This window comes from Mus caroli, chromosome 1 (genome assembly GCF_900094665.2).
Source record: "Mus caroli chromosome 1, CAROLI_EIJ_v1.1, whole genome shotgun sequence".
In the NCBI taxonomy this organism is placed as follows: Eukaryota; Metazoa; Chordata; class Mammalia; order Rodentia; family Muridae; genus Mus; species Mus caroli.
The window spans coordinates 137,673,287-137,686,535 of record NC_034570.1 but is presented as its reverse complement, the minus strand read 5'-3'; the positions used below and the strand labels follow the sequence as shown (position 1 = coordinate 137,686,535).

The 13,249-nt window shown below is 33.6% G+C and overlaps 1 protein-coding gene across 5 annotated transcripts in view; it reads right to left on the bottom strand.

Annotated features, from left to right (window-relative positions):
- Positions 1–13,249, bottom strand: part of Brinp3 (BMP/retinoic acid inducible neural specific 3) — a 363,635-nt gene that overhangs the window by 191,022 nt on the left and 159,364 nt on the right. For all 5 annotated transcript variants that reach the window (XM_021165977.2, XM_029483296.1, XM_029483291.1 and 2 more), the window contains one exon: positions 4,666–4,856. In XM_021165977.2, coding sequence (XP_021021636.1) covers positions 4,666–4,856 — 191 coding nt within the window. The remainder of the gene's footprint in view (positions 1–4,665; positions 4,857–13,249) is intronic.

Here is a 13,249-nt window from a genome sequence, read left to right as displayed (position 1 = left end):
ATATATATATATATACACACACACATATATATATGATGTATGTGTATGCATATGTGTATATGTATATTCTCCTGAGTTTAGCTGCACACACACACACACACACACACAGAGAGAGAGAGAGAGAGACAGAGAGAGAGAGAATCAATAATATATATATAAACATATATATATGATGTATGTGTATATATGATGTATATGTATGTGTATGTGTATGCGTATGTGTATATGTATATTCTCCTGAGTTTAGATGGGAGTGGGGGTGGGAGGTATAAGAAGAGCCAACAGTTATTGCTTTTTTCAATTCTTGAAAGGTGTAGTGAACAGAAAAGTAGCTGCATCTTTCTATTGCTTATCTGATTGGCTAAATAAATCATTTAATTCTGAAAATATCAAACAGATATACTTAAAATTACATATATGATGTAGTAATTTTATAATACAAAAAATATTTTCAGAAAGCACTTTTTAACTGTACTTGAAGACTTGAAACCAGGAATAAATTCTAATAATATTTTAAATCACTGCCTCTCTAATTAAGTATTTACTGCCTCAGTCCCTTCAATTTTAAGACTATCCCTTTTTCTTGTGTGCTGTTTTATTTTCCATGAGCATTATAGAGATTGCTACTGTTCCTGCATTTGTTACATATTATACTATATGAAATGAATAACAAAGTAGTCATGATATTTATTCCCTAGCTGGAAATCATTACATCCAAATAGTGTAATCTTTTTCAAAATAGATTCTTTAAATTGAAGAAAGTATTTTAGAAATTTAAACAGTGGTGGAGTTTAGATACCATTGTCCAAAATAACAGCAAGTAGAATTACAGCATTGATGAACAATATGGAAGCAATAAAACCAAAACACACAGGGAAAATGATGCATATAAAAGTAGGTTTTTGTACAGTTGATTTTCTCTAAAGGAAGATAATCTAATCAGCAGATTTATTGATCATAAAATGTCCCATTAATGTCTTCAAATTGTGTATCCAGATTTTATATCTAAGTTGAAAGCTTGGTGGGCTAAAGAAGTCTGGGGAACACACTCTTTCACATATTATCTAAAACAATTTTAATACCATTACTCTTTGGGTTTAAATGTTTGCTCATGTATGGGTATTTATTCTGCTGATTTTAAAATATATATTTCACTATAAAATTTTTTAATTCATTGAATAATATATTTCTTAAACTTAATTTTCTTCATTCATTCATTCATTCATTCTGTGTTCTGATCTCAATCCCCTCTCTCCTTCCAATCTCCCCCTCTTTTGCTCCCTCTATACATTGCCCCTATCCTACTCTTATGAGTACCTTCTTGGTAGCAACCCATCCTGACACAACCAATCATTGCAGAGCTAGATAACATACTCTCTTACTGAGGCTCCACAGTCAGGCAACAGAGTTGGAGACAGCCCCGACTCTACTTGTAGAGTAACCCATATGAAGACTAAGATGCACAACTACATGTGTGCAAAGTCCTAGGTCCATCTAGCCCATATACACTCTTTGGCTGGTGATTCTGTCTCTGGGAGCTCCCAAGGACACAGGTTAGTTGACTCTGTTGGTCTTGTGAAATCTCTATCCCCTCATGGTACCTGAATCCTTCCCCCAAATCTTCCTCAAGACTCCCAGAGCTCAACCTAAAGATTAGCTATGGGTCTCTGCTTCTGTTTTGGTCACCTGCTGAGTAGAGCCTCTCAGAGTAGAGTTATGCTAGACTTCTGTATGCAGACATAAAGGAGTATCATTAATAGGGTCAGTCTTGTCCATGGTATTGGTTTCAAGTTAGGCCAGTCACTGGTTGGCCATTCTTTCAGTCTTTGTTCCAACCTTGTCTCTGTACTTATTTTAGGCAGGACAAATTTGGAATCATAGATTTTGTGGTTAGGTAGGTATCCTTATCTCTTCATTGTGGGGTCCTGCCTGGGTAAAGGTGGGCACTTCAGGGTTAATATCTCCCAATTCTAGGAGTCATGTGAGTCACCTCCATAGACTCTGTGAAGCCTACCCCATCCCTGGTCTTTGGTTTAGGGAGAGATCAGAAGTGAGGGCCAGGAGAGTGAAAGGAAACTGGTGGCAAGAGAGGATGGGATGAGTGGGTGATGCATGACATTTCTAGGACATGTTGGTGTTGATGTTTTAATTATTCTGAGTATTTTTAAAAGGACAAAAGAGGAAAAGAGAAGAAAAGGTCTAGAGAGTATTTAAGTTTTATTGTAAATCTCATCTTTTCTTAAAAGCAGATATAATAGTTTCATGCTTTATCAGGTAAGACATATGAAACAAATGGACCGAGAGAAACAAGACAGGTCTAATTCAATTACAATAGCTACAATTTAAATTTTGCCTGGTGTTCTTCAGAGTTCACTATCTAAATAAAGATAGTGTATATGTTTAACCTATATAGTACTTTTACTTACTTGTGATCAGTTACTAACTTTGTCCTATGCAGAGTGTGAAAGAGTCTACAGGTCACACTTAGAGAAGGAAAAAAAATCATTGTAATAGTAAAGGCCATGACCTTTAAATTCAAGTGTTATTCCATTATCAGAAAATCGGGATATTGACTTCATTTCAAGGAATTTAAGTAAATCCATGAAGATGATTTACACATTAATGAAGCACATACAATCCTGAGAGAAAAAGTAGTCATTAGATACTATTCACATTATAATATTAGTGACATAATTAAAATAATATCAACAAAATTTGACCCACATAGAAATCATTAAAAATTTAAAGGGAAGGCAGATGGAACTTGGCATATATTTGTTGTCTCTATCTGCTATTTGTTTAATCCTCACCTAGGAAGGAGGAAATGGGGGACTGCGTGCACAGGCTATAGCTTGTTATTTGTGCCCACAACCTATATGCTGCACTTTAGTGTCATGACATGACAGGGTAGACTGACATCCCCTAACTATGAGAGGCTCTATACTTTCCCACTCTCCCCATGCTTTATATATTTGCCCTTTGCCAGAACCCCGATTCTCTTTAATTAAGAATCTTTGTAAAGTTCATCCATTTTAGAATTTTTTCCTTTCATTTAGGGCTAGAAGTCGAGTATCCTCTATAATAATCACTAAGTTTTATATTTTTCAGAAAATTATGCAGTGTTGGACTCCTGGTATAATTCCATTTAGTTATTTAATGAACAAATAATTTAACAAAAGCCTACCTTATAGCAAAAAACTATTATAACAATGGAGAGAAAAGATTGCAAACTGTTATTAAAAATATGCACAAAAGTGTCCATAAAAAATCAACAAATAACAACACAAAGCAACAAATAAACCAAGTATTTTTGAATCAGTATAAATTCTATGAACAAAGGGAAATGGTAATAAGATAGTACAGGATAGTAGGGTTTACTGTGTTCTCAGTGGACACGGACACTGTGTATCTTAGTTGCCATCTGAGATACTTACATTTAAGCAGTAAATTAAAGGCACTGGAATTAAAACTACATTAAGAAGAGTCTCGCATGATGTGTGAGATGAAATCTAGCACTTGGTCTGTAATTTGGGATTTATAAACCACAGCAAGATTCTATTTTATGGTGGTTGCCAACTTTGTAACTCCCACTCAAACAGGGATCATATATTGTCTCAAGTTTTCAAATATACTGCATGAAGAATGAACCACAGAAGACTTCTATGATAAATTGTAGAGGTCCATCTATGAGATGATTTGCTGTAGGTATCACACCTACACAGTGAGGACAGAGTTTCTTAGGGGATATATTCTGAAATAACTAACTGCTTGAATTTCTGACAGACTGGTTTTGGAGGCCAAGAACAACAGCAACAAAAAAGGCTTATCCTATAGTGCTAAGAAGCAGTCTTCTACAGCATTGACAATATCAGCAGAGCCACCTTTTGTGAATTCATAGAGAAAAGAACATAATCTTTCCTTAGCTTCTTTATCCAAATTTTACAGTCTCTTAGTAGAACCAGAAATCCCAATTTCTAAAGTATAAATTTTTTGAAATATTAAGAACATGTGGAAAGCACGTACATAATTGAAAACCATTTTATGAAAAATGTCATAGTTTGTTTCTTATTACCTCCTTAAATGTCCTTCATGTTCATTCAATCCACTAAATCTTTATTACATTGCTAAGCTCATCTTTAACTATACTGAATAAAAGGTTTTTTAATCTCACTAACATAAGAAATAAGTGGGTATCTTAATTTTTAAGATTATTCTTTTATTTTTTTTTCTCCTTTCTGAAATCACAGGTCAAGTACAGAATGCTAGCATAGCAGTTTTTAAAATATTACAGAAATGTACTGCTTACTCCAGGAAATAATTGTTTTTTCCCTGTTACCAGAAGTGATGCCCCCTCACCTGCATTGAAGCTGCTTATTTTTAAAATATAATTTAGCATATCAATTTGTGTGATGGATTGTCACATCTATACATACATTTTCTGTATATTGGTTCTCTAAACAGTTTGTAGTAAATAGCAAGTAATTCCCTCGTCATTCAAGTGAGTGTGTTATTGAAGGTATTAATTAATCACTTCATCAACATTTTTGATAATGAAGAGCATCTGCAGTAGTGACATGGATTAAATGCTCCTCTGCAGTGAATATGCAGGTTTTTTTTCTTTGTATACAGGTAAACACAAAGATAGATAGTTTCAAAGTCTCCTACCTCCCAAAGTAGCTGATAGCAAGAAATGAGTCCCATATTTCTTGATAAGATTTTCTGTGATTTGCTGCAGAGTAGGTCGTCGTCCCAAAAGTCTTATGTTGCGGAAGAATTCAGGGGCAAGAGGCAGAGGAGAACCAAGGAAATTTCTTCTCTCAACTGCAAGGTTATTTACCTTCCAACGACCAAACTCCCTGAAAAGCAAATTCATTTTTATTCATAACTGCATAATCTTAAGTGTTTTCATTCAAAAAGTTCATTTGGTAGGTTAATTGAGTCCCTCATTATAATGACTGCAGATTTTAGTATTGTACCAAAACACATAAGTAGAAGAGGCCACATCTATAATTCACTTACTTAAATCCAACTCACAGTAACAGCAATATGGTACTGAAATTGAATACCATCTACTGACATTTTTTCTCAAGTACATGCATATTCATAAGCAATACTTCCCTTTGAAAAATATAGAGAAGATAGATGTAGTTATTAAAAAAGAAATAAGAAAAATAGAAGCTAAAAAGTTTATTTTTTTATCAAGATGAACAACTGTATTGCTGATTATTTTCTTCTTTATAAAATCCATTGTATGCAATATATTAAAATTCTAATTAAATTACTCTTTTCAAGATGCATAACTTGATAATTGAATTAGACAAATGCCAGAAATGTCAGGCAAGAACATTACAATATATACATTAAAATATTGACATATTTAGCTTCAGTTAAACAAACACTAAGGTATTGGAAAATCCTATGGTGAACTAGAGAACCTGATATTAGATTATCCAGTTTATTTTTAAATAGAGAAGCTGTGTGTTTATTTATATTTATTGCAAAAAATGATTATAGTGTGTCAGACAAAAAATGCATAATGAAGGATATCTGTAAAGAATAACCATACTACCATTCTTACAATGTTTGAAGAATTTACTATCTAGTGGAGTTAAAACAATAAATGAAACAAATAAAGACATAGACTTACATTGAACAATAGTTAAATAACATGTTCTGCGAACTACGTATCATATTTCCACTAACAGCCAATGATGGGGGGGGGCTGTCCTATTTTTTAATTAATTGCCATTAAAAGAAACTTTGGAAAGGCAGTATGTAAGGCAATACTCAAAGGAGAAAGGGCTGCTCAACAAAGAGAAGTAGGGCAAGGCTTTACACAGATTAATGAGAGACAATATAGATACTTCTAGGACTAAGAGGTCAGACTCTGGCATCCCTAACTGCACATATTTTCCAAATGTGACATACCTTCGGAGTTTCATAAGACCTAATTTTGGAAAACTAATTGCAAGGTCAGATTCACTAAGGAATATGGAGAAGGTATTGTCCCTAACATAAATTAACTTACTCCATCCTTCCTTTAGGGAATCTAACTAACTTCCCTATGAAAGTATTTAAAAGGCTTTAAACACTTTTGCCTCAAAGTGAGCTCTTAAAAGTCAGCAGTTATTAAAGACACTTGAATTTGTACTCCAGTTACAGGTTAATGGCATGCTAGATGGAAATTATTTTATACATTTTAAAATAAATAAATTGAGTATTGTGTGTTGACTATATGCATGGGGTGACATTATTGTACAACTTGCACATATGTGACTAATATCATCTTTATCTTCATTTACCCTCTTTTGACTCCAGTCTGTCCTACTTGCCTTTATCTTCTCAAATACTCGCCCTTTACATTCATGCTTCTTTTTTCCTTTAAACCATAATTCTACATATATCTCCTTTAACATGATTCATTTTCCTAAAATTAGCATTATTCTGTTCTTTATTGCTAATAATAAAAAAGGCTAACTTTGCTGTTTAAGCAACTACAGTGTGAAGAAAACTACTATATACCCTGGTTTATTCTTCTCAAAATCCATTCAATATGCAGTTCTTTATTAAACACATGGCCTTTAACAATTGGATTTATTGCACACATACACACACACACACACACACACACACACACACACACCTATACACAAAAGTCTTTTAACCTAAGCTTCAGTTGATATCAATATTCTTATGAATTTTTCTTATACAAATCAGTGGCTGAATATTTTCATATTACACATACACAGTGCAGTAGAATGTGTAGAAATATGGATTTAAATTCTTCAAAGTGACATAATTTTAAAAAATTTCTAGCTCAATATATCAACAAGATGTGGTAATCCAAATTTAAGAAGTTATTTGTTAAATAATGATAGGACATATTCTCACTCTTTTTGTGTGTGAGTGTTTTCTAATTTAATTTTATTTGTAATTTGTTTTTTACACTCCATATTCCATTCCCCGCCCCCCCATCCACCCTCTAACTCTCCACATCCCACACCTCCTCCACACCCCACCCTGTCTCCACATGGATGTTCCCACCCCCCACTACACCTGATCTCTAAACTCCCTGGACCCTCCAGTTTCTTGAGGGTTAGGTGCATCATCTCTGAATAAACACAGACCCAGAAGTCCTCTACTGTATATGTGTTGGGGTCCTCATATCAGCTGGTGTATGCTGTCTGTTTGATTGTGCAGTGTTTGAAAGATCTCGGAGGTCCAGTTTAATTAAGACTGCTGGTCCTCATACAAGAACACCCTTCTCCTCAGGTTCTTTCGGCCTTCCCTAATTCAACATCAGTGGCCATCTGCTTCTGTCCATTGGTTGGTTGCAAATATCTGCATCTGACTCTTTCAGCTGTTTGTTGGGTCTTTCAGAGAGCAGTCATGGTAGATCCCTTTTTGTGAGCACTCCATAGGCTCAGTAATAGTGTCAGGCCTTGGGATGTCCGTTTGAGCTGGATCCCACTTTGGGTCTGTAACTGGACCTTCTTTTCCTCAGGCTCCTCTCCATTGCTATCCTTGCATTTCTTTCAGGCAGGAACAATTGTGGGTCGGAGTTTTGACTTTGGGATGGCAACCCCATCTCTCATTTGATGCCCTGTACTCCTGCTGGAGGTGTGATCTATCTGTATGGTATGTATTCACTAATAAGTGAATATTAGCCAGAACAAACAAACAAACAAACAAAAACATACAGAATACCTAAGATAAAATCCACAGAATTCAAAGGCTCAACAAGCTGAAGTGCCCAAGTGAGGACACCTCAGTCCCATCTGGGAGAGAGAAGAAAGCAATTACAAGTGGGGAGGAAGGGATGGATCAGGGAGGGAAACTGGACAGGGTTGGAGGGGGGGCAGTGATGGGGAGAGAGGAACCTGACTGCTATTGGGTGAGGGAAAAAGATTGAAGCCCTGAGGGCCAGAAGAAAGAATGTAAACAGGCAACCTCAGGAAATAGGAAGCTGGGGGGTACTGGGGGGCGCAGAATGCACCAGAGACCTGGGAGGTGTGAGAGGCACAGGACTCACAGGAAGGGACCTTTGATGAAGTGCCAGACTGTGGGGTTGCCATCCCACAGTAACACCTCTGACCCATAATTGTTTCTGTCTGAAAGAATTACAGGGATGGAAATGGAGAGGAGCCTGAGGAAAAAAAAGTCCAGTGATATTCTCACTCTTTAAAGTATATCTTTATAACAGCTGTTTATCAACTAAAAACTTGTAGCCTTGTATTAAGCAATGAGCAATTAAATCCTATTTTTTGTGATAAATGGAACTTGAGATGATAAAATTAGATAGAATATATCAGCCTTAGAAAGGTAATAAGCGCCAGGCATTTGTGGCCCATGCCTTTAATCCCAGCACTTGGGAGGCAGGGGCAGGTGGATTTCTGAGATCGAGCCCAGCCTGGTCTATAGAGTGAGTTCCAGGACAGCCAGGACTATACAGGAAACCCTGTCTCAAAAAACCAAAAGAAAAAATAAAAAATAAAAATAAAAAAAAAAAGAAAAGAAAGAAGCAAAGAAAGAAAAAAGAAAGGTAATAAGCACATTATCTGACTCATGCAAGATTTTTTTATAAGTTGATTTCATATACATTAAGAAAAGAATTACAGCAAAAAAAAAAGTTGGATAACAGAGGGAAGTCTTGGGAGATATTGGGCAATAGCTACTATCAAGAGAAGTAGTATATGACTACTTAATGGAAGATATAATTTGAGAAGCTAGAGAAAAATATTTAAATGTTGAATATTTGAGGAGGTTAAAATGTATATCCTGATTGAGACATGTTTTTAAATGCAGTTATACATAGGAATGAAAAGAGAAGATGGTAGCTCATAACTGTGTCTGATGATTATGTTCTCATTATAATCTAGAATAGTATATTTAATTTATGCAAAGTGCATATCTAGCCTCAGGAGCTTGAGGAATATACTGAGATATAATTTGAATGAGAAAGATGAAGTGAAAGGGCCCTAAAATTTGCTTTTTTTGTATAAAATACACACATAGTCGTTCTTACATCTTAAATTTTTCATGTCTGTTGCTTGATATGAATTTTACTTATCTAACTTTATTTGGTGTGTTTTATCTCCTCCTATATTTAAATGCCTTATACACTTATATAAATAAGCAAAGTCTGGATTCCCTTTAAGGAGTGGGTTTCAGCCTTCCAGTGTCAGTTTACCAAGTCCTATGAGATTACAGATTCAATTCACTTTTTATCATTTATTTTGGACCAAACACATCTTTACTCTTGATCATTATTTTTTTCTCATTGTTGTGTAGGAAATAGGATAGACCATATATACAGCTAAACAAAGATTGATTTAGTTTCCGATGTACAATGAACTATTATCTTAATTGCTTGAGCAGTATTTAAGATATTCACTCACTCTTCATATTTTCTCATGAAGAGTAAGGTAAAATGAGACACAATTGCAAATTCAATATTTTAATACATGTAGAAAAATAGAAATCAAGATTATCTAATTGGTATCTCATTTCTACTTATAAACATTATTTGCAATGTAATGATATTTAACATCTTGTATTCTCTGTAATGCTTTTCTGGCAATTCAGATAAAAGCTTTTGAAACAATCCTGATAAGAGGTGATAAAAGAGATATTGTAAATAAGGAAATTGTCTTTGGACTACAAACTACTCTGAGATAATTTTAAACATCCATTGTTTCCTTGTTGGGCATGGAGTCAGTAGGCATCTGCTGCAGTTCCCTAAAACAACTGCAGGTTTATTTGACCAATATTTGAATATATTATGTCAACAACTTGAATAGATTAAAAATATAGTCATGCAAATTGATGAAACTATGGGTTTTATAATTTTGCCTGTTTGTTTCCTCTCAAGAAATATATTCATTATCATTATAGATCTTTTTGACACCAGACGAACTTCAGGAATCAAATGGAAGTTAGTATCAGTACATGAATTGGAAGCATAAGAGTGATGTTTCAAGTTCTTCTTCATGAAGAAACAATGGTGATTCTACCATCTACTATATTTCCTCACAGTACAGCAAGGTATGGAAAACATCGAAAATGTGGCATTACATATGATTATCAACATGAGAATGCTTTACCTAAGGTCATCTCTGGATTCCATCTAGATGTTGCATGCCTGGAATAAATAAGAATATTCCAAAACCTTACTAAGTCCTTTGTTACTTCTTAGAGCCTACACAGAACATGGATATATTTCCATTATAACTGTTCTAATTCTTTAAAGGAAAGAGCTACAATTATTAGAATTTAATATATATCATCCCCTATAGAAGCACAGCTATTCTATAAATTACAAGAGTGAATCCTAACCAGTTCAAACAGAACACTTCTTTGAAATGGCCTTGTGGATCTAAGAATTCTCTATTAGTTTTATTAGTAACATGCTTGCTTGCTGAATATTTGGATGTTCAAGTATTTATTGTTTGCATACACATACATGTATTTACTTCCAATGTTAATTATGGTTTTATTTCTACTCATCTTACAAAAAGTTAGGAGAAAAAGAATTGCACAAGAAAATGCACTGTAGTTGTGGTCATATAATTTCCACATCTCCATTGCCCTCCCGTATTCATACTTAATTTTTATGTCAAAATAAAAACCTCAATGCAATTAATATAATCACACTTTTAGATTTCGGTAGAGAATTAGTCATAGTATATATTAAATAATTTGAACACAATAACAAAGGAAAAGCTGGCTAAAATTTTGACAAAATATGATAATGTAGTGACCTAAACCAGATTCATCTCTCAATAGTAATTTTTAAGAAATGAAGGTACTTTCCTAATAAGTTATGAACTGCATCAGTTTTCACATTATTATACATGTTGGCTAATAATTTTAATTTTATCAATACTCATTTAATTAACAGGAATAATGCTAAAACAAATACATAATTGAAGTAATACTGTAGGAATAAATTCAACATGAGTAACATAAAGTGACCTGTAACTAAAACATACTTACTTTAAGTAATGACTGCAATGGTTGATACTTGAAATAATTTCATTATGTGTAGCTGTTATACATATAATTATGTTGCTTTTACCATACGCACTATCCCATTTTCTGATTTTATAAAAGGTCTTATTCTCTATGTGGCTGGTAAAAGTAAAGACAAAACAAAACAAAAAATTCCCTAGTGGCTTTGATGAACAGAATTTTGAACAAATTTGGAGAACTCTTGCTGCAGCTTAAAGGATATTGTCAAGAATTTGACATTGGGCTAGGCAGGAAGTAGGTTCAGGCAAGAATTTGACATTGGGTTAGGATAAAGAAGTGGGCTTAAATTCTTATCATCTTGATAAATCCTTGAATATCATAGGATCTTGTTTTATACCTTGTTAGTTCCTTGACTACTTTGGTTTTAGTGTCTTAGAATTTTCATGCACCTACATTTATATAAAACCAAGTTGAAAAAATTAAACATGCTTCAGCATTTTCTGAAGTCATAATATAATGTTGTCTAATTGTCTTTTCTTTTTTAATCCTCACTCCCTCTCTTGAGACCTTGTTGACAGATTGATGTGACATGGACAAACAAATAATCAAAATAAAATAATAAGAAGACCCAATCAAAATAATGGCCTAGGGACGTGAACAGAGAATAGTCAAAAGGAGAAAAATATAGTTAAAATATATTTCTAAAATTATTCATTTTCCATAACAATAAGAGAAATGCAAATAAAAACACCTGGAGAGTTAATTATACCCTGACCAAAATGTAGATGATCAATTAAACAAACTACAGCAAATGTTGGAGGGGACATGAGGAAAAAGAGACCTTTATATACTGTTAGTGAGATTGCAAATTGTTTAAGCCACTCCAAAAATCAATGTGGTGGTTTCTCAAGTAACCAAAAAGAAATAAACCCTCCATATTACCCTTTAGTATGTGTTCAAAAGATTCAACATCCTATTGTTTCTCAGGCATATTCATTGCAGCTCTAATCACAATAGCTAGAAATTAAAAATCACCTAAATATTCATCATAGGACAAGATTAGATAAGGAAGTTGTGCTACATATACACTGTAGAATACTATGAAGTCAGACATTTAATGTATGTAACAATATTAACTTTGTTTAGTTTCAGATTAAAGTCCTAAAATTATCACAATCAAATGAGAATCATATTTTACCACTAAGCAATTTGATATTGAATACCTGAACACACCAAAATCATAGATTATTAACCTATAATGCTATGTATAAATTTTTTACAAAAAAGACTATTAAAATAAATTTTGAAAACTCAATATTCAAGTAGATATCTTACTAGCCCCTAGCATAGATTTCAATTAAAAGGCTAGTAAGAAAACAAAACTTATAGAACTTAGTCTTCCAAATGGAAAATTAACATTGTTTCAATAATTTCTAACTTTTATAATACTTCATTAGAGACTTTTACTAATAGTACCATTTATCTTCAAATTCATCTCAAATTAGGACTAACTATAGATGATGTCAGGGTAATTAGTACAGTAAAGGTAGCTGAGAAAAGGCATTTCTGTTACTCTTTGAGCCCTATAAGTTTTAATCACTTTAAGCCACAATCTTATTTTATCCTACAAGTATATTTTATTTCAACTCCTTTTGCTGATTCAGAATCAGTATCAGGGGGACTGAAGCATGGGAAGATTGGAACTATTTGTATAAAATTGAAAACCATTAATTATTATGTAACAATATATTTCCAGTGATAGCTTCAGTGTCTTCTCATTTTTCTCCTCTTTTTCACCTTTCTCTCCTTCTTTATTCAGTCTCTAGTCTCTTTCCCCTATTTCATTGTCCCTCTTTATTCTTTTCCCCTCTCCTGTCTCCTTGTCTATCTATATCAGTCTATCTTTCTCTGTCTATCTATCTCTCTCCCTCTGAATTTTATTAAAACATTACCTTTACCAGATACTGCAGTAGAATGCAGTGGTAGATAATTCAAGCCTTACCATTATAGTGCAGTAGAATGGAATGGTAGGTAGTTAAAGCCTTATATTTAGGTATTCTTTGGGGAATACCCATATTCTCTCAGTTATCAAAGGATGTATAATTTCACATATATGTGTCAGCATTATGACAGGTAGGACCAAATTTTACACAAACTTAGTTTCTATACTGTTCAATAGAAACAAATATATTTTAGTTGGTTTTAAATAAAAGTTTAAATATATTTTTCCACAGAAACCCTGAAGCAGTTTAATGTTTTATAGCAAGATTTTTTAGTC